Raw genomic sequence first — 21,690 nt, forward strand, 5'->3', positions numbered from 1 at the left:
ATCATCATCACCTCCCTTCATCATCTACCACAAATAAATATTGATTCTAACGCGCTCAAACTCTGTCAAAGGAACAAACCCAAATCAACAACCCAACTCTAATCGTCTTTTCCGATCTGATCCTTTCCCAGGTACCTTCTTTCACCCTCTGATCCTCTCTCTTAACCTATTTCTCAATCAAAGTTTCGATCTTTTAATTCTGGGTAAATCTCTTGAAAAGAAATCTCCCCACCCATTTCTTTGCGTCTTTTAGTTGAAAATCTTGAGAATTGGTTATGTTTTTCGCTTTGATTGTTTTCTGGCTCCTTGATCTATGCTGTTTGGTGAGGTTCAGACGATTTATTTGTTTTTTTTTTTTTTAGTTTTTATTAAAAATAGCAACATTTTCCCTTTGAGACTTATCGATATGGCTACATCCGTCACTTGTGTTGAGGGAGTGATGGTTAGGTACTGTGAAATTTTTAGCTTTCTTGATTTGGGAAAAGAGGGGTGGTGGATTTTTATTGGAGAGCAAAATTTTAGGAAGATGGGAACTATAGAAGAGGGAATAATTTTGATTGGTATTAGGTTTTGTTAATTTCTCTATTTCTGTTTTCTCTAATTTGTTTTTTAGGGATATATTAGCTTGTTATATATATTAATTTCTGATTCCCTTAATTCTTTTTCAAGAATAAGTGAAAATTTCTGATGTTGGAATTTTTATTTCTTCAATTTTCGGTACTTTTTACTTTGTCTTCCTTGCTAGCTATAAATTTTTTAGGATTCGTTTGTCAAACTTATCTCACACCTTGTTACAGCTCGAATTTAAAAGCAAAGTAAGTACATATAATAATGGCCTAATAAGGGGAAGGGAGGAAGCAGTGTTTGCAGTGGCTAATGGAGGGTAGTTGTTTGACATTAAGCATGCCAGTGTTATCATATAAAAATATTTGTATCTGCCCTCTTCCTTATCCTTTTTAATACCACTTTCGAATTAAATCATAGTACTCAGGCACAGAAATACTAAACTTATTGGATAAACAACACGTAGTGTACTGCGTCTTGTGTGGCTGATTAGTGACGACAGATGTTGACTTTCTTTTTTCATCGATGTTATATCTTACTACTTTCAATCTTTTTTGTTGCAGTAAAAGTTCTAAAAAATGAGTCGTGCACATGATATAAACCGATCATTCTTCCCTTTTGGGAATCCTTTTAGGATGAAATCACCTAGAGGCACTAAAATTACTTCACAGCTTTTGTTAGTATCACAAGCTTTTGAAGCAAGTTTGGAAGAGAGGCTGAAAAAGCTTATTCCCGAGAGCAAGGATGAGATTCTTAGCTTGTCTTGGATGACTTTTGCGATGCGGGCACTTTCTGAGAGTTATGATGACATTAAAACTCTCGTAACAGAGCTTGAGCTTCCTGTTAATGATTGGGATGAGAAATGGATAGATGTGTACTTTGACATTAGCGTGAAGTTGCTGGATATTTGCAATGTATTCAGCTCTGAATTATCACGAATGAGCCAGGGTCATCTTTTACTTCAGTGTGCGTTGCACAACTTAGGTTCCTCCTCTTCAGAGCAGTATGGTCGGGCATGTTCTTCACTTGATGGTTGGAAACAGCATATTGGTTCAGGAAACCCTAGGATTGAGAAATGTAGAAACATTTTGGATGGTCTTCTGGGGTCACTTGATCTTCCTAAGGTTAAAAAATCTGCAAAAGGGAAGGTTTTGATGCAAGCTATGTATGGAGTCAAGGTGCTGACAGTATTTGTTTGCAGTGTGTTTGCTGCAGTTTTTTCAGGCTCTACAAAGAATATGCTGGATTTGGACGTGGCCGACATATATTCTTGGGCCTCATCCTTTAAAAGTTTGCAAGATGTTGTAAATGAAGAAATCAGGGGTAGATTTTCAAGTGGAAGATTTACTGTAATGAATGAATTGGAATCTGTTGATTCCTCTGTAAAGGAATTATATCCTATTATCCAGGGTGTTGTAGATCCCGTCAAGATGGAATCACATACGAAGATTGTCGAGGAATTGGGCAAATCAACAGAGAAGCTTTCACAGGGACTAGATCTTCTTGCAAAGGAAGTCGATAGCTTTTTCCAAGTGGTCTTGGCTGGTCGTGATGCCTTGCTATCTAGTCTGAGGTCAGGTGCTACTGTCATTCACAGCAACATGGGGGTTAACAGAAATGCACAGATAGTCAGTTGAATTTGTTGCAACCTAGCTCCGGTACACACAGACGGATCTAGGTATTTGGTTTTCTTTTTTATGATTGATGATGCTCAATCATGTCTTGCATATTATATGGATGGTAGAATGATAAGTAGGTTATATGGCTGTATTATTGTTCTGAAATGTATATTCCTAGTGGCCTGTGTAATGTTACATAGTAAAATATATACAATGAAGTTACTTGTGCTCATAGAAGTTTGTAATTTGCAGCCCTGTGATTCTTTCTCTTCATTTCTTCATGAAATATCTTTTTCCATTATCTGAGTGAATTTAAAAAGAAGCTTAAATTTTATTTGGAGGGATGTGGAAGAGGAATGAAACCCTCAGTAGTATTGAATAGTGTAGTATAATGGTATATCTCTTTTACAAAGCTTATCTTAACAATTTTTATTGAATATCATATGATGATGCAGAAAATTGTTGAGTATTGCATGTTTATTTAGCATATTGCATTTTTTGATCATCTGATATTTTGAAACTCACAGATCAGTTGCAGTACCTTCATATCAAGGTGCGACATCTGATTCTGATCTCCTGACACCTTAACTCACAGAACTTGCTGCAATTGAGTGTCAGTTGGGCAATAATTTGCTGCCTTGCGTCACTTCTTGTTGAGGTCTGTGAAAATTGAGTTTTTTTTTGAGATCTGAAAACTGAAGTGAATTTTTGCTAGAGTATAACTCAATTTCTATGTCTCAACTCAGAGCTTTGCAAGCTGTGTTGAAGGGGATTGTAGACCAGGTTTTGGGTCGATAATATGTTTCATCTCCCTTGATAAGCCCCTCAGAAGGTGAGGTGGTAAAGAAATCAAAGGTGTGAAAACCACTTTACTCAATGAATATCATGCTCTAAGCTGATATGAGAGAGTTCTACTGGCTCTGTTGAAGAGTGCAGAGAGAGAGTTTTCTGAAGATGATCTATTGTGGATCGAAAATGGGGAGAACTGAGCTACTCAAGTTCTCCTAGCAGTCTCTCATTGTGAACGAGACACAAAAGCCAAGCCACGTGCATGCCATTGATATCCTCAACGTATTGGTTTTTTTTACACACTATATATACATTTACTTGTTCAACCCTCTTACAAAGCATCAACTCTTGCACTTCTTTCATTTTGTTACATCTGACAAAGATATGAACAAATTTCTTGGACGTCTTTATATTTCTACATAGGTAGAGAAAGAAAGAGTTAAATATTGTATTTCTTTTTCAAGACATTAAAATCTAATTCTAATGTGAGTAACTTATTATCCTTGCATCTTAAATTGAGTGATTTGCTATTGTAAAAGCTTGAGTAAAATTTTAAAGAATGATCATTTTGTAAAAGCTGGGAGAAGCTTCTAAATAATTATCATGTAGTTTGTTTGAATAAGTAAAGCAAAGAACACTAGTGTATTTAGCAAGGAATAAAATTGGAATAAAACTTTTGTTGAAAGTCCAAAACATTGAAAAAACACTAAAAAAACACTTTTATTAGTGGAACTTGACATATTTATTAAGAATTGGATCTAGACTCGAACTAATATAAATAAATAATCTTATATTTATCTTCTACCTTTCTCTATTTTAATCTTATTACTAGCATTAAATTGGTACCCTCTTAAATAAAAAAGAGAGTTTAATTTTAACTATTTACTAAAATTTTTGACCTAACAATAAATACTTAATTCAAAGTTTTTTAATCTTGAGTCTAGTTATACTTGTTATTGAAAAAAATTACCTATTTTGAGAAAAAAAAATTAAAATTTATTAAAATACAGTTTAACTCGCTTCTTATATTTTATCATGATTCTTTAAAACTAATTGTTGTTAATTTTTAGTTGGTTCAATTATTTAGAAAAACATTTTTAAATAATTATCGATCAAAGTCTAATTCACTCACATTCGTTAAAGAAAAATATAAGTATAAATTTTCTTGCTTTTAACTGTTCCTTCACACACAAAAATTAGCCATAAAAGATTAATTTTTATATCATGTGGTTAATAGATGATATTTTTCAGACAACTATATTATAACTATGAATTATCTATTAATTAATCGCTAGAAAGCAAATTTTAATGAGTGAAAATCTATTTATGATAAATGTATTAAGATATGTTTTTCAATCACCACTTTAATAATTTTGGATTTATTCAACTTACACAAATTATGTAAAACTTCTCCCTAAATTTTAATTTATAAGACTATTAATGGGTTATACTAAAATATAATTACTAACTTATAATGTTCACATTTCCTTACCCAAACAACCAAAATGTCTTGTTTAAGTGAAGGTGAAATAATTTGCTTAAATAAATTATATTCATTTAACTGAAAAAATCTTCACTTTAAACCAATTTTGTGTTTGTTATATAATAAAAAAAATTCAACCAAATTTTAACTATTATATTTTACACTTTTAACAAATATCTAAAATTACTCCATTTGTTAACGAAAATAAAAAAAAACATCTAAAATAAATTTTAAAAAAATATTAAAAGTCCAAAGTTTAGCATATAAGTTGAATAATCGTTTTTGAAATCAGGATGACTGGTTTTAGCACATCGGTTTGAACATATATATTTATTTTCGTATTGAATTTATTTTTTAAATAATGGAGTTAATGATGTGAGATGACATCATTATAGTCTTAAAGAAACGAAAACTTTGACTTAATCTCTAAATATAAAAAAATAAAATTAGTTTTTAAATATTATATCTTAATATAAAAGATTCAATTTATTATCAAATTCGTCATTAAAATTATAATTTAACAATAAAGTAATCTCACGGACAAAAAAGAAAATATGTACAACGTTTAATCACAAATTATAACACGATCATATTTATTAAATAATAATAAAAGAAATACTTTTATGTGGAAGCCACCAACAATTTGGTACCACGTGTTCAATATTCAAATAATATCATGCCAAACTCGGTAGCTTTATCATCACCTCCCTTTATAATCCACCACAATCTAATATTCATCCACACAGGCGCAGACCCTAACAAATGAACAAACCCTAATCGTATTTTCCGATCCGATCCTTTCCCAGGTGCCTTCTTTCACCCTCTGATCCTCTCTCTTAACTTATTTCTCAATCAAAGTTTCGATCTTTTAATTTTTCTGTGAATCTCTTGAAAAAGAATTCCCCACCCATTTTTTTTTGTCGTTTAGTTGAAAATCTGAGAATTGGTCAAGTTTTTCGCTTTGATTGGTTTTCTAGTTCGTCGATCTATGGTGTTTGGTGAGGTTCAGACGATTTATTTATTTGTTTTTTTTTTAATTTTACTTTTTATTGAAAATAACAAAAATTTCCCTGAGGTTTATTGGTATGGATATATGCCTCACGTATGTCGAGGGAATGATGGGTAGATATTGTGTGAAATTTTTAGCTTTCTTGATTTTGGAAAAGGGGGATGAGAATTTTTATTTGCGAGCAAAGCTTCTGGAAAATGGAAGTGTAGAAGATTTTATAATTTCAGATTTTGTTAATTTCTTTATTTGTTTTCTCTAATTTGCTTTTGTAAGGATATATTAATTTCGATTGTTAATTTCTGATTCCCTTATGAGTTTTTTTCAAGATGGTAGAAAAAGGAACCTAGGTGAAAATTTCTGAGCTAGGACTTTTTTGTTTGTTCAATTTTTCGATACTTTTTACTATGTCTGCCTTACTAGCAATAAATTATATCGGATCAGTTTCTCTTACACCTTGTTAGAGCTCGAATTTATAAGCAAAGTAAATACTTATCATAATAATGGCCTAAATAGAGGGGAAAGGGGAGGAAACAGTGTTTGCAGTGGCTTATGGAGGGTGGTTGTTTGACATTAAAATATTTGTATCTGCCCTCTTCCTTTCTCCTTTTTAATACCATTTTGGAATTAAAACATACTATTCAGGCACAGAAATACTTAACTTGTTGGATAAAGAATACGTAGTGTACTGCTTCTTGTGTGACAATTAGTGACGACAGATTTTTTACTTTCTTTTTTCATCAATGTGTTATCTTACTACTTCCAATTTTTTTGTTGCAGTAAAAGTTCTAAATGAGTCGTGCACAGGATGGAAACCGATCATTCTTCCCTTTTGGAAATCCTTTTAGGATGATATCCCCTAAAGGCCCTAAAATTACTTCACAGCTTTTGTCAGTATTACAAGCTTTCGAAGCAACTTTGGAAGAGAGACTGAAAAAGCTTATTCCTGAGAGCAAGGATGAGATCCTTAGTTTATCTTGGATGACTTTGGCGATGCAGGTACTTTGCGAGAGTCATAATGACATTAAAACCCTTATAACTGACCTTGAGATGCCTGTTAATGATTGGGATGAGAAATGGATAGATGTGTACTTTGACATTAGCATGAAGTTGCTGGATATGTGCAATGCATTCAGTTCTGAAATATCACGAATGAGTCAGGGTCATCTTTTACTCCAGTGTGCGTTGCACAATTTAGGTTCCTCCTCTTCAGAGCAGTATGATCGGGCATGTTCTTCACTTGATGGTTGGAAGCAGCATATTTGTTCGGAAAACGTTAGGATTGAGAAATGTGGAAGCATATTGGATGGTCTTCTGGCGTCACTTGATCTTCCAAAGGTTAAAAAGTTAGCCAAAGGGAAGGTTTTGGTGCAAGCTATGTATGGAGTCAAGGTTCTCACAGTATTTGTATGCAGTGTGTTCGCTGCATCTTTTTCACGGTCTACAAAGAATATGTTGGATTTGAACGTGGCTGATGTATATTCTTGGCCTCCAACCTTTAAAAGGTTGCAAAATCTTGTAAATGAGGAAATTAGAGTTAGATTTTCCTGTGGAAGATTTGCTGTATTGAATGAGTTGGAATCTGTTGATTCCTCTGTAAAGGAATTATATCCTATTATCCAGGGTGTTGTAGATCCCATTAAGATGGAATCGCTTCCGGGGATTGTTGGGGAATTAGGTAGATCAACGGCAAAGCTTTCACAGGGACTAGATCTCCTTACAAAGGAAGTTGATAGCTTTTTCCATGTGGTCTTGACTGGTCGTGATGCCTTGCTATCAAATCTGAGGTCGGGTGCTACTGTCATTCCAAGCAACATGGGGGGTAACAGAAATGCACAGATAGTCAATTGAGTGTGTTGCAACCTAACTCTGGTACATACCGATGTATCTAGGTTTTTGGTTCTGTTTTATGATTGATGGTGCTCAATCATATCTAGCTTATTGTATGGATGTTAGAATGATTAGTAGGTTATATGGCTGTGTTATTGTTCTGAAATATATATCTGTGATGTTCTGTGTAATGTTAAATAATAAAATATATATAAAGAAGTTACCTGTGCTCATTGAAGTTTGTAATTTGCTGCCCTTTAATTCTTTCTCTTCATTTGTTAATGAAATCTGTGTAATTTAGAAAGAAGCTTAAAGTGCGGTTGCTTTGTTTTTTTTTTGGAGTGGTATCTCGTGTTGACTGGGAAGAACTTTTGTGATGAAACTCGATGAAGTGATTGTATGAGAGCAATTTTCAGATTATTATTCTGTGATTGCATCATGAATATAATCTGTAGCATGGTAGTACACATTTAGAATGTTTAAATGTCAGAGGCAGATAAAGAACTGGGGATACAGACGAAGAACAGAAGAAGTCCCAGATTCAGTTATGAGCTTCGACTCTGTTTTTGAACTCGGGCGTACTAATTGGTGAGCTATTTCTACACTGTACATGCAACTTGCTATTTCTTAGATTGGTTTGTGCACTTTGTTTAGCTCCCTTCTCTTGGTCTCTCTACTTATTTATGTACACTTTCTTTTAAATTTCTTGTGGTTATTCAGGACTTAATTGTCAGTAATGAATAGTGTAGTATAATGGTATATCTCTCTTACAACACTTGTCTTAACAATTTTTATTGAATATCATGTGATGCAGCAAAATGTTGAGTATTGCATGATAAGTATATTGTATATTGTTATCATCTGATATTTTGAAACTCAGATCAGTTGCAATACCTTTATATCAAGTTGCCACATCTAATTCTGATCTCTTGTCACCTTAACTCACAGGACTTCTTGCAATTGTGTAAGTTGGGCAAAGAATTTGCTGCCCTGCTTTACTTGTTGAGATCTGTGAAAATTGAGTTCTTTCTGAGATCTGAAAACTGAAGTGAATATTTGCTTTATTACACACTCAATTTTTTTATCAACTATGAACTGAAGTTGGAGAGGTTATTGGAGACCAAGTTTTACTAGGTCGATGATACCGTTTCATCACCATCGATAAGCCCCTCAGAATGAGGTGGAAAAGAAATGAAAGATTTGAACCTCTTTAATAAATATCATGCTCTACGATGATACGGTAGACACTGTACATTTATTTGCAACAGCCTCTTATTTTTTGTTTTTTTTTTAATTTCTGATTGCAATTAAGTTAATTGAGTTAACTTTTTTGCTGGAGCATTCTAAGTTGGTACTTATGTTTAAAAAATGGAGTTATTTTTACAAGCAACTGTTGTTTAAGAATTAAAAAATTATTTGACTGAAGTCTATAATTATGTTGAATATAAGTTGATGTTAATGATGTGACTTAATAGATTACAAATCATATTTTCAATGTAAGAGGCAATCTAAGTGAATTACTTAAATGTAAGATCTTAAATGCCTTGTTCTTTTATTTACTCTCTGAATGGCTTTGCATGTTATTTAGTTCTTTAAAAGATAGTAAACTAAAGTCAAGACATAATGAAATAAGTAAAATCTAGAGTTACATGCATGATTATATATATAGAAAATCAAAAGAAGAGAAAAATGTAAAAAATCCTTTGACATAATTTAGTACTACTTATGTCGAATCCAAACAATTGACTTGATTTTCGAAAGACTCTGCATTTAATTTAGATTCAAATATTTACCCATGTCATATTATATTCGGTGTGGTATCTTCTCCACATAGTTAAATTCCAAACTCAATCATATGAACTTTTTCATATAAACTTTCTTTCATTCTTACTACTTGATAATCTTTATTTACATAATTTACATATCAATAAAGTCAAGAATTCTTAATTTAATGCACATCCTACTACCAATGATTTATAATTTATATCACATACACATAAACTTAGATTTTAAAATAATTTAAAAATGTTTAAAATATATTCAAACAAAAAAACAATGTGTTGAATATATGTATAATTAAAATTTATATATAATTAATTGAAACAATCAATAACTATTAAACAATCTTTTAAAATATTTTTTTTTAGCTTGAACAAATGTCTTGCATGAAAATTACTATGCTTGAACGAAAATTGTTTCGCAGGTTCACTTACAATACAATTTTTGTTTGAGTAAAAGTTGGGCTGACACTAAATTTAGTTGCAGTGATAGTTTTGCTTGAGTAAAAATTCATATGCAGAAAGATCTTATACCTCAATTTATTCATACAACCATACTTAACATTACAATCTAAACTAAAACATATTCAATCACTCATTCACAACAAAATCAACCTATACAATACCAAATATATGAAATTAACCATTTCAAATTTTTAATTTCAATTAAAATATCACTTTACACAAAATCAAACATCCTCGCAAGAAGATTTGACACTGGTAACTACGTTACCTTCACATCTAGATCTTTTAACCTAATATTGTAATGGAAATAATTACTTGAGTTTAAGCGGGTACTCACTAAGAATTTAAACTTCTACATGTTCCAAAAACAACTTAACCTGCACCATATAATCCTATAAAAAAATGTAACTATATCACTAGAACTTTAAGCTAATCGGAACTAATCATAAAGCTAGAAACCTTACATGCAACCTTAAAAATGAACTTACTCTGTTTAAGATTCTGATAAGACATATTTGTAGAAATCTCTACCAAGAGTCCAATGACGATAGAATTTTAAACAAAGACAAAGAAAGGAATAATTTTTTTTTTATAGAAATGATGATTCATGAATAACTAAATTTTTTATTTATATATATTTTTCACTTTAATAATAAAATATTCATGTTACATGACATAAATAAAAAAAAATCCAAGTTAACATCAAAGGTAATCATCCAAAAAAATGTCTCTATATTAATCAAATGGGTAACGTATTAACAAAAATTAAATTAAAAAAAATATGAAGAGAAAATATATAAATTTGAAAGCATGAAAATTTTTAAATTCTCACATTTGTAGATAGATTTTATAATTTTAAGTAATACAATTACTCTAATAAAATTTTAATTTTTTTCAAAATTTCTTATTCAAACAATATATGTTTCTATAAATATTTCAAATTATTTATAAAATTAAATTCCATTTTAAAATTTCACATCCAAATACATTATTTCAGAAATCAAGACGAATAGTTATTACTTTTAAAATAAGTAAGTTGTTGCGGTCTGATAATACAATATCTAAATTTTTTTTTTTTCATTTTTCTTCAATCAAATACTTTTTTTTTCTATTTCTCACTCATATTTATTTACTTTATTTTTTTCTTCACAATTTTATCAGTTTTATTTTTTTTTAGTTTTTCCCCTCTCTGTTAACAAGAATAAGAAGAAAGTGTAACAATTGATGAGGTGTTAAATTCAATATATGTTTACTCACGTGATTAATTCGTAATATTTTTCCAATTCAACTTAAGATTATGTATAAGATGTTTATTAAGTTGGATAATCAAATTAATTAATCTGATCCAATCAATGTAGGTTAGGTTAAATTTTTTTACGAGCACTACATTTATACTGATTTAATTTTTTACTAGTTGGGTTGAATAGAGTTATGTATTTTGAATATGATATACAAGGAAGCCTTCGGTGGAGCTTCTAAAAAATTTTTGTTGTGTATGTTATGCTCTTATTCCAGATGTAAAGAGAGAAGCTGCATCACAAGTCATAAATTGGTATTTTTTTGGAGTACTGTAATAACTCCAAAGGTTACAAGATATACAATCCTTTGACAGAGAAGATTCTTATTTGTAGAAACGTGAAGTTTGATGAGTTTTCTTGATGGAATTGGGAGAAATGCAAAGTAGAAACCTCAAGCAAAAAACAAATTGGAGCAGACAATCTCCAAGAACAATATTCAGAAATTAAAGAAGATTTAGATGATGATGATGATTATTTTTTTAGTTAGAGACACTAAAATTCTTGCTAAAATTTATGAAAGATGTAACATTGATGCACTAGAACCTAAAGAGTATGATTAAGCTACTGAAATAGATGGGTGGAGATATGCTATGCAGGAGGAGATGAATATGATTAAGAAAAATAGAACATGACAAATTGTAGATAAGTCAACTAATCAAAAGGTTATCGGTCTTAAAGTGGGTTTATCATTTTGATGTGAAATTAGCTTTTTTAAATGGTTTTCTTGAAGAAGACATCTATGTTGAACAACCTAAAGAATGTGTTGTTCCTCACAGTGAAAACAAAGTCTACAAACTTCAAAAAGCTCTTTGTGGATTGAAACAGGCTTCAAGGACATGGTATAATAGAATTGACAGTTATCTACTGTACAAGGGGTTTAAATGAAGTGAAAGTGAAACTACTTTGTATGTAAATAGGTAAAGCAATGAAGTTCAGTTCATTGTGTCCTTTTATATTGATGATTTGCTCGTCATTGGCAATAATTTATATTCCTTGAACAAATTTAAGAATCACATGGAAACTCAATTTGAAATGATTAATTATACTTTTTTGGAATAGAGATACACCAATGTGATGCAGGAATCTTTATTACATAAAGAAAATATTCTTTGGAAATATTGAAGAAGTTTCTCATGCAGAACTATAAACCAGTAAATTGGAAGTTTGTGGACTCTTATAGCCACTGGACCTAACATAATGTTTGCTGCAAGTTTTTGTCCAGATTTATGCATTGTCCTAGTCAAGCTCATTATCATGCAGCAAAATGATGATTGACATACATAAGAGGCACAATATGATAAAAGGTTTTCCAAGGATGAAAGTGGAGATCTTCAAGGATATGCAGTGAAGATAGTGACTCGACAGGAAGTTTGGATGATGTCAAAAGTTTTCTCTTGGAATTCAAAGAAACAAGATGTGGCAACTGTGCCACTCGTACTTGGCACCACCACTGCATGATATTTATAAGGAACCTCTTTGCATTAGGCCTTTCAGTTTTGATTTTGAGCAACCATTTTTCACTGAAGAGATACCAAGGAACTTATCTGGATAGAATCTGTGATATAATGATATTCAATCCCGATCTACCTATTTATTTAGATTTTGCATTATTATTATATGTGAACAGTGAAATACTTTTTGACTGGTTTACCACGGTACTGGGGGAGTTGTCAGTTCTGCACAGAAGTATTAACATTCTTGATATACTGAGATTTTGAGATTGTCTTTCATTTTATAATTATTTGGTATTCTTGGATAATTGTATCAATCAAACCGCTTGTTACTGTTTGAAAATGTTTTTTAGGATACTCATAGCAAGACTTTTGATCAATATTAACTCTGAAACTCATAGCAACATCGAGTCATCAAGTTCCACAAACAAGGAGAGAAGACAAGAAAACCCTTTCATTTCTCTATAATTTGAAACACCATTCATCTATTAACTTGAAAAATGCTTTTCTTGATATGTTAGAAAGACTATTCCTAAAACAAGAACTTATCTGCAACATATGTCATGCTGGTAGTACATTTCTTAAGCTCCAGCATGTCAATAGGCAGACTATCTGCTGGGAAATCACATGCTGTGATCTTCTCTGGCCCCTGATCAGGTAACAAACCACAAGGTGGAGGATTCACCCCACTTGTGACCCCTTCAATATCAGTGCAGGTCCAAGGCTGCTTCTTGGCCTTCACTGCCATCCTTAGAGTCACATTGGCAATGCAGATTCCTGTAAATGGGTCATTGGAGATTCCTTGAAACCTAGCAGCTATGGTCACATTATCAGCCACAACATCTCTATAGTTGATGTTTTTTATCTCAGGCAAGGCATTAGGGTCATAGTGGCTATCAGCATGTGAGTTATAGTCACCAGTCATCTTAAATGCCCATTTCATAGTATGCAAGGTCATTCTCTTCACATATATGTCCTTCACATACCCTCCTCTTCCTGCTGCTGTCTTGATTCTGACCCCTGATTCGGTTTGGATGGCTGTGATGTCCTCAGCTCTCACATCTTGGATACCACCTGACATCTCACTTCCCAAGGCAATGGTTGCACTGAATGGTGAAATGCATGTTAACCTTCTTATCACTAGGTGTTTGGTTGGCCACCCAAATTTTATTCCATACTCATCCCATCCACTCTTAACAGCCACACAGTCATCCCCAGAAACTATGTAGCAATCTTCAATTCTTACATTTGTGCAAGAATCTGATAAGAAAAATTAAAAGATAGAAAAGGAGTTTGAACAAACTGTTTTATAAATTCAAACCAAACTCTATTGTTCTTTCCTTCTATACACAGTTTATATTTGAAGAGTTTGAAGCTGATAATGAATGAACTACCAACCTGGGTTGATGCCATCAGTGTTTGGAGATGTGATAGGAGCAAAAATGGTGATGCCTTGCACAATAATGTTGCTGCATAGTATTAAAACTTGTCAGAACATTGGAAGTAAAAGATAGTTACAGAGTAACTGAACAGTAACTATACGAGTAATTATATAAATGTAAGAACACTTTTTTTTGCAAAACTTGAACAAAATAAAGTGGTATTACCTGCTATAAACTGGATGAACATTCCATGATGGGGAATTGAGGAGGGTTAGATTTGAGATTTGAATGTTGTCTGAGAACATCAATTCAATCAGGTACGGACGAGTGTACTTCAACTTTTTTCTGTGAAATTGCTGCCACCAAAACTCACCCTGACCATCTATTGTGCCATTTTCTCCTGTTAACAAAAAGGATCATGATTGATATAATTTATCTATAATAATAATAAGATAAAATACTAAAAATAGTCTATGTATTAATAATATGAATGATTTTACACCGATATCCATTTACAAATTAATATGCATAGTAAATTTATCGATTTTGTAATAATTACAGTAAAATCATACTTACCATGACTTCTGGTTAATTGACAGAATGGATTTTATATAGAAATTCAATTCTAATAATAATAGAAGAGTATAATCTATAGTTAATATTTAAGACTTTAATTTATATACTATAGGGATGTGTGTAAATATATGTACACAAACATCTAGAATTAAACAGGAATTCACTTTATGATCACTTAGTATTAATTTCTATACAGTTATAAATAAATACATACAACAAATTTTGGTGATTAGAACTTTTGGATACACAGAACTGGTTTTTTTGCCTCCTTACCTGTGACAATAACATCAGTAAGGTTTGTTCCAAATATGAGGCTTGCGAATCTTCCTGCTGCTGCGTCTCTTCCTCTGCCGTATGATGGGAGGGGTTCAAGCACAGGCCATTCAGTTATATCCTAAACCATTTTATTAGTTCAGTAAAAAAGAGTTAGCAGTAGCACACATGAATGTGCCAAAAGTGTGTCACACTTGCAACCTTTTTCCTAGGTAACACAAGACAAATGTGTAAGGCACTCTGAAAGTTTTTGTCTGAATGTAAGAACAGACCAAAAGTGTCAGGATAAAGTGATAAACTTTTGTGTATAGTTGAATTATTTTAAGACTAATGTTCTCATCTCATATGCTTGGTAGAAAGTGGGGAATCTTGTGACACATTCTTTGCGTTTCATTTATTGGACATCTTTCCTTATTTGTTACTCACGTGAACCCCTTATTCACCATTAAAAAATGATCAATGAGTTTATGATAATAATGACAAATAACAAGGTGGAAATATTGTATTATATGTCTATGTTTCAGCCATTTTCTAAAAAAAAGTTAGTAAAAATTGACTAAATGTCACGTCAAATTGAGTAAATTTGTGAATATGTGTTGTCTTTGATCATAGAATAATTCTTAATGCTTGAAGCCTAGTTTTTCTTTGATATTTATTGTTTTCTTCCGGTGAAAGCTCGAAATGTATTTCATTGCCTGTTTTGTTCTGTATCAGACTTGGAAAATGTTCTAGTGAGATACTGCCAAAAGGAAAGGTGCAAGAACAGTCAGATGAAGCCAACTGATTGGTACAGTAACACTCTTTTCTAAACCCAGAGTCAGTAGAAAAAGAATTAGGAAAAGGTTTTGGCTATTTCTACTTTCAAAGGCTTGTGAGCAATAATAAGGCTTTGAAATTTGAGAGCTGGAGAGTACTCATGTGAGTGATGAAAATTGTGAAAGACTATTTTAATGTTCATAGACAACAGATTCTCACAGATAAAAGTCTCTCATCTAACATGTGTGGTGAAAATTTGTAGGTAGTTGCAATTGAAGCACTAATGGAAATGATGGATTTTGAATAAACTTGAAAGTGCTTTCAGAAAGCACAAAATGAACACTCATTATGCCTTAAAACCTGATGTTTATTGTTAAATTGTCACCAAGAAGGAGTAGAAAATGGGATACCTGAGAAGCAAGGAGAACAGCATCTTTGTCCAGATAGAGGGTGAAGTGACTAGTGAGACTGAAGCTACCAGTGAGCCATTTTCCTGCAGGAACGTAGAGCTGAGAACCACCTTCAGAAGCATACTGACTCAGCTGACTTATTGCTGACTGAAATGCCTTTGTGTTGGATGTCTTTCCATCCCCAACACCACCAAAATCAGTCAATGAAGCACTATGAGCTCTGCAGTTGATAGCGTTGTACTCTAAAGAAGTTGTCACAACTTTGGCTTTTCTGCTCTCTACTCTCTCTGAATTCAGTAGTGTAACCAAAAGGAGAGCAAAAGCTGTTCCAATCACCTGCAAAAACCATACATCAATGAAAATGGCTTGTAAGAAAATGAAGCTGTAGGTGGCTTTATTATCTCTCTAAGAGGTTGGTTCTCTTGCAGAAGCAACAAGTATATGCACTAAAGTAGTGCATATATTAAGAACAGAATATGAGAATATTGGTTAAAGTAGATAGAGTAAGAAAGGAGGAAAAAGTGTCTTAAGTGTACCCTCATATGAGTTTTCCCCAACAGCTCCATTCTAACAAAAAGAACTTTGGAATTTGGTTTAGATATGTGTGGAGAGTGAACCTGTGACAAGTATTTATAGTGGAACTCAAGTTATGGCCACTAGGTTCATTGGTTCCTAAAAGATTAAAAACCATAAACTACTCAAATTTCTTTTGTTTTTATTTTGCAGCAAACATATCAGACCTGTTTGAGCTTAGATATTGCTATTTTTATAGGTAAAATTTAAATGATTAATTAATTATCTTTAGGAGCAATAACAAATCAAAGCAATGGTAATTAGTGCAAGTCTTGACCCTTATTTGCAATTTAGAATAGGAATTGTGTTTGACATCATGTGTTTCAAAAACAATTTGTTCTTTTCCTCATAAGGCTTTTCTTTAACAGAACTTGTGTTAAGAATATTCAAGCAGATGAAGTGATTTGATTTTTTTTAATAGATGAAGTGTTTTTGTTTTCATGAGTTTTCCTCAATTTAGTGGTTGAGAGAGTAATCTCGTTGATGATAATCTGAATTTCATATATAACATGAATCATATATGTACATACATTTCCCAGGAAATGAATTCGTTTTCATGTGTGAACAAATTTTCAATTGATCAAGCATTTGATAAGGAATGTTTTAGTTTCAACTATCTACTAGAATTTTATCAAAATTCTATTAATGAATTTTAAATTGACCACAGACTGTTTAATTCCTAGTATAGAATCTTCTGACAGCCTTAATGTCTAACACAGTCAACCCTTAATATATCAAAAGAAAAAGGAAAATGTGTACATATAGATTATTCTTCAAATGATGTAAATTAGTAACATGTATTAATTCAAGATAGCGTTCTAAATTAAATGTATTAAGTGATTTTAAATATGGTTGGATGAGTATATATATATATATATATATATATTTCAATTTTATAATTTGGCAAATAAAAAGAGTTCTTGGTATCACTATTCAAATATGTTTGGTAATTAAAGTTATGATCTAAACTAGAAAATATATTTTTATAATAATTTTTTCATTGAATATTATGAATAATTTTAAAAAAATTATTTTAAATTTTGTTATAACTAAATGGTTTAAATAAAAAACGAATTATTAAAAAATATATTTATTTGTAAGGTATTGGATAATGGAATGCATGCAAGCAAGTGGGCCATGTGGGCCCATAGGTTTCGCTTTATTGGAGATCTAACCTTTTCAAATTGGGTCTCGTGAGTGGGCCCCTTTCCCTTGCCGACCCACTTCACGGGTGGACTATTCCTGTCACGTGCTTCTCTCAATCTCAATCTTCTCAGCTTATAAATGACTCAATCATTACAGTGTTCATTTTGTAAAATGTTATATTTTTTTTATTTGTGTAAAAAATGAAAACGAAATAAGAAGAAGAAATTATATATAATGAATATTAAAATTAATTTCAGTTAAAAATGTAATATTTTAATTATTAAGTAATAATATGATAAGGGTGTAGTGTATATTAAATGTGGTGAAATTAGGGTTGCAGAGCATGTAATATAATATTACATGTGGTGAAACTTTTGTGTTCCACTGAGCGATAGATGACACGCGTCAGAATCACATCCACACATTCTTCGGTGGGTGTTTGTGGATGTGATTCAATCAATGAAAATGACACCTTTTTTTTCAGTTCAAAAACCATCACCAACAATTTATCTCTCATTTTTCATCTTTAATTTTTTTTTATTTAAAATTTTTATTTTTTATTTGATCTAAAATTATATTATATAAATTGATTTTTATCGTTATCAGAAATAAGTTCACCATCGCGTTAGATAAAGTTTTTTTAAAAACTTATAAAATAATTTAAATTTAATTAAATATTTTATTAGTATAAATTATCCATTCACTTTATTATAACTATTTCATAAAAAGTTCTACCTAAAATATTTTTTGTTATTTAAAAAAGAACACATGTCTCTAATTTGTTTTTATATTGAAACATCTATAAATATTTTATTTAATTTATTCATTTCTTGGCATAGTTGGGTAGTTTCATTAAACAACAATAAATTTTGGTGGCTAGTGGAACTATCCTAGTTTTCCATAATCCAAACACTACAACATGCTTAAGATTCTCTCACACACTTTAAATATTATATATACACAAAAAGTGAAAAGCTATACACTTTTTTTCTCCTAATACGTTTTCTTTCACCTAATCTAGAGTTGGATACTAATTTTTCACTCATACATAATAACAAAATAATTAATAAATACAGACTAAATTAAAGATTATTTTAAAAATTAAAAAAAAGTTTTTAAATTAATTTTTATTATTATTAAATAATTTTTAAATTAATATTTAGTTAATTACTAAAAATTTAACTACCAATTATGTATATTTTAATTTCATACTTAATTACTTACGAGTTTAATTAATGTTAATATTTAAATAAATTGAAATACCACACTTCTACAATAATTTAAATATATAATTTGTTGTTTAAATAGATGAAGTTGATTTGAGTAAAAATATTTGTATATTTCTAAAGGTACCAAACACAATGATAGAGACTGTTTTGATTTGTCATTTCAAAGATGTGCTTGTGACTTATTGTTTTACACATAAAAAACCTTGATTGTGAGTTATAAAGAATGATATATGTACCGGTATGGCCGAGAGGCCGAGACCTGAGAAGACTTGGCCGAGAGGCCGAGACCTTAGAAGACTTGGCCGAGGGGCCGAGACAACCGAGACCACTAGAACATGGCCGATGGCCGACCCATGCCATGATGATTTGGCCGATGGCCGACCCCCATTACAGTTAACGCTCAAACCAAGATCAGTGAAGTTAATCTATCATTAAGAATTAGGTAATGCAAACCTAAGAGGTGTTCACCTCGATAAATGGGCCCAACAAGGTAGGCCCACTAGAATAATATAAATAGTACGCATCCCAAGGAGTAAGGTATGTCATTTATCACTCTGAGAGCTGACTACCCGATTTACTGACTTGAGCGTCGGAGTGCCTTCGCAGGTACCCCCACCATCCGGTGTTCAGCCGAGGCCGAGGGCCGAAGGAGAAGCAGGAGGACGAAGAGAACCTCAGTTCACTACCCAGGAAACAATATATATGACTATGAATTTAAAATCAAAGTTAGAAAATACCACCAAACCGACCAACCCAATAATTAAGAGTTGCATTGTTTTAATTTTTAATTATTTGATAAAAATATATTCCTAACTCTATACACTAATTAGATCATTTCATTATATTTATATAATACTTTTAAGGCTTCATATTAACCATGGACTATATATAGCTTTATTTTGATTTTTTAGAACAGAATTTTATTTTGCATATATTTGCATCCTATAGGAAATTAATTTATAAAAATATATTTTAATGTTTTTTTTTCTGTAAACGTATAAATGAGTTTGTGCCCGAAAAAGATAAAAAACCAGAATTATTTTGCCCCAAGTTTTGTCCAAATAAGTCGAAATTACTGTTGGTCCGTGATCGTGAATTGAGTGGTTCCTATTATTTTAACTTATTAAATAAATAAAATTATGGTAAATTCTAACAAAACACAGTCATATTTTCCTGTACATAATTAATAATGCTACAGATTATCTCAACAAAATAATAAATAATTGTATATAAATAGATTCAATTTCAAAGGCATCCCAAGGTATTTGAAGGTTTCATCACCTTGCAATTAAGAATAACCGCAAAGCGACAAATTGTATAATGATCAATCCCTATCCCACTAATACTGTTTTTAAAGAAACTCACCTTGAAGCAGATCAAAACATCTTAAAATAGCCTTTATATTAAACACACTTTTGATATCCGCTTTGTAAACAAACAAAGTACTCATCCACATTCTGAAGCATATTAATCTTAAACTTCTTAGCCCCAACCTCCAAACTCTCCACCATATTTTTCTTAACTGCAATCCTTACCACTCTTGCAAGGCCTTCAGCCGTAATAAGGAACAAAAGCAGAGCAAGAGGATCTCGTTGTCTCAATCCCTTTAAAGGAATTTGGGTTGTTGTTCACAAGTACAGACACCAGAGTAGACTCCAAACATGATTTAATCCATACAATCCATTGTTCAAAAAATTCTAATCTACCAAACATATAATAGATGAACTCTCACCTCATAGAATCGTACGCCTTCACATAATCCACCTTGAAGAACACACAACTTTTCCACTTCCTTTTTGCCTCCTCTAATGCCTTGTCGGCCACAAGAACTCTATCCAAGATTCCCCTTCCCTCAAGAAACTCAGATTGCCTTGGATCAATGACTTTGCTAATCACCTTTTTAAGCCTTAAAGACAACATCTTCGAAATGATTTTATACAAACACCCGGCTAAAGAAATAGGCCTGAAATCACCAAGTTGTTGTGCATTCTCAGACTTAAGGGACCAAACACACAAACGAGGCATTCGTACCCCTGGGCCATTTATCAGAAATTACGAAATCATTCACAACCAAAAGAATATCGTCCTTTAAAAAATCCCAACAGAACTTAATGAACCCGAAATTAAAACCATCTGACCCAGATGGCAAACTTGATTTCCTCTTCAGAAAAAGTATTAATCAACATTTCGTTGTCAACATCATAAATATAATTAAAGGATACATTATTCAACTTGACTTGAGACCCATCACATCCTTCAAATCTAGCCTTAAAGAACTCTCTTACCTTCTTTTTAACCAACTCCTTATCTTCGCACCAACAACCATTAATAAACAACCCATTAAGCTCGTTCCTCATCCTCCTCCATTTAACGACCGAGTGAAAGAACTTTGAATTAAGATCATCGTCTTTCAACCACTTAATACGGGTTTTTTTTTATGAATAACAACTTCTTGCTTGAAGATTTTTTTTGTTTTATTCTGCCAACAATGACCTCCTCTCCGCTCTACCCTCCTCATCTAAGCCACCGACATCGTCACACTCATCCAACTCCTGAATTCTCTTTTGTAGTACCTCCCCTACCTGGTTGACATTGTCAAAGACTTCTCTATTCCAAATTTTTAAATCTGATTTTAACTTTTTCAATTTTTCTTTTGAAAACAAACATCTCTTATCAATGTACCTCATAACTAAGCCAATGACTACGAACAAAATCTATGAATCTGCCATCCTTTTGTCAACCATCCAAACTACGGAAAGGTTTTGGACCCCAATCCGAACATGAATCTTTTAACACCAAAACACAGTGAACGAATACAATTCTACTATAAATAAATTGTCTACTGTTTGACCATACTTCCAACCATTCCTTAGAAACCATAGCTCTATCAATTCTACTTATAATAGTCCTATTTGATTTATACCAAGTAAATTTCTTACCAACTATTGGGATATCCAACAAATCAACTTTTTCAATAAAATTATTAAATCTGAGATTTTTTCTACTATAATCAGAGCCAGATGTCTTTCTCTCCTCCTTCCTTTTGATAGAATTGAAGTTCC

The 21,690-nt window shown here is 31.9% G+C and overlaps 3 protein-coding genes across 4 annotated transcripts; 2 read left to right on the plus strand and 1 right to left on the minus strand.

Moving 5' to 3' along the window:
* On the plus strand, positions 1–3,487 carry LOC137823663 (protein BPS1, chloroplastic). Of its 2 annotated transcripts, XR_011083155.2 has the most exons (4): positions 23–131; positions 1,128–2,242; positions 2,711–2,841; positions 2,930–3,487. XR_011083155.2 is itself a non-coding variant. In XM_068628884.2 (2 exons), exon 2 carries the CDS (start codon positions 1,143–1,145, stop codon positions 2,199–2,201), a length of 1,059 nt encoding a protein of 352 aa, XP_068484985.1. In that variant the 5' UTR covers positions 1–131; positions 1,128–1,142; the 3' UTR covers positions 2,202–2,415. The 2 variants fall into 2 exon arrangements, 1 of the variants encoding a protein (XP_068484985.1); XM_068628884.2 differs by lacking the exons at positions 2,711–2,841; positions 2,930–3,487 and having other exon boundaries at positions 1–131; positions 1,128–2,415.
* A 1,659-nt stretch (positions 3,488–5,146) lies between these two features.
* Positions 5,147–7,524, plus strand: LOC137823664 (protein BPS1, chloroplastic). Its single transcript, XM_068628886.2, has 2 exons — positions 5,147–5,261; positions 6,242–7,524. The coding sequence occupies exon 2, from the start codon at positions 6,254–6,256 to the stop codon at positions 7,310–7,312; it is 1,059 nt and encodes a 352-aa protein (XP_068484987.1). The 5' UTR covers positions 5,147–5,261; positions 6,242–6,253; the 3' UTR covers positions 7,313–7,524.
* Positions 7,525–12,717: 5,193 nt separating this feature from the next.
* Positions 12,718–16,372, minus strand: LOC137823665 (putative polygalacturonase). The gene is made up of 6 exons (XM_068628888.2): positions 16,217–16,372; positions 15,681–16,016; positions 14,515–14,635; positions 13,891–14,065; positions 13,682–13,752; positions 12,718–13,543 (listed from the first exon to the last, which is right to left on the minus strand). Exons 1-6 carry the CDS (start codon positions 16,244–16,246, stop codon positions 12,816–12,818), a joined length of 1,461 nt encoding a protein of 486 aa, XP_068484989.1. The 5' UTR covers positions 16,247–16,372; the 3' UTR covers positions 12,718–12,815.
* Positions 16,373–21,690: the final 5,318 nt, after the last annotated feature.

The sequence above is a fragment of the Phaseolus vulgaris genome, chromosome 8 (assembly GCF_051622355.1).
Source record: "Phaseolus vulgaris cultivar YP4 chromosome 8, ASM5162235v1, whole genome shotgun sequence".
NCBI lineage: Eukaryota > Viridiplantae > Streptophyta > Magnoliopsida > Fabales > Fabaceae > Phaseolus > Phaseolus vulgaris.

Coding starts and splice junctions, on each gene's coding strand:
- LOC137823663 (XM_068628884.2), top strand. CDS start 1,143: ATGAGTCGTGCACATGATATAAACCGATCATTCTTCCCTTTTGGGAAT.
- LOC137823664 (XM_068628886.2), top strand. CDS start 6,254: ATGAGTCGTGCACAGGATGGAAACCGATCATTCTTCCCTTTTGGAAAT.
- LOC137823665 (XM_068628888.2), bottom strand. CDS start 16,246: ATGGAGCTGTTGGGGAAAACTCATATGAGG. Junction 14,636..15,680: donor CTGTTCTCCTTGCTTCTCAG/GTATCCCATTTT, acceptor AAAATGGTTTAG/GATATAACTGAATGGCCTGT. Junction 13,544..13,681: donor CACTGATGGCATCAACCCAG/GTTGGTAGTTCA, acceptor TTTTCTTATCAG/ATTCTTGCACAAATGTAAGA.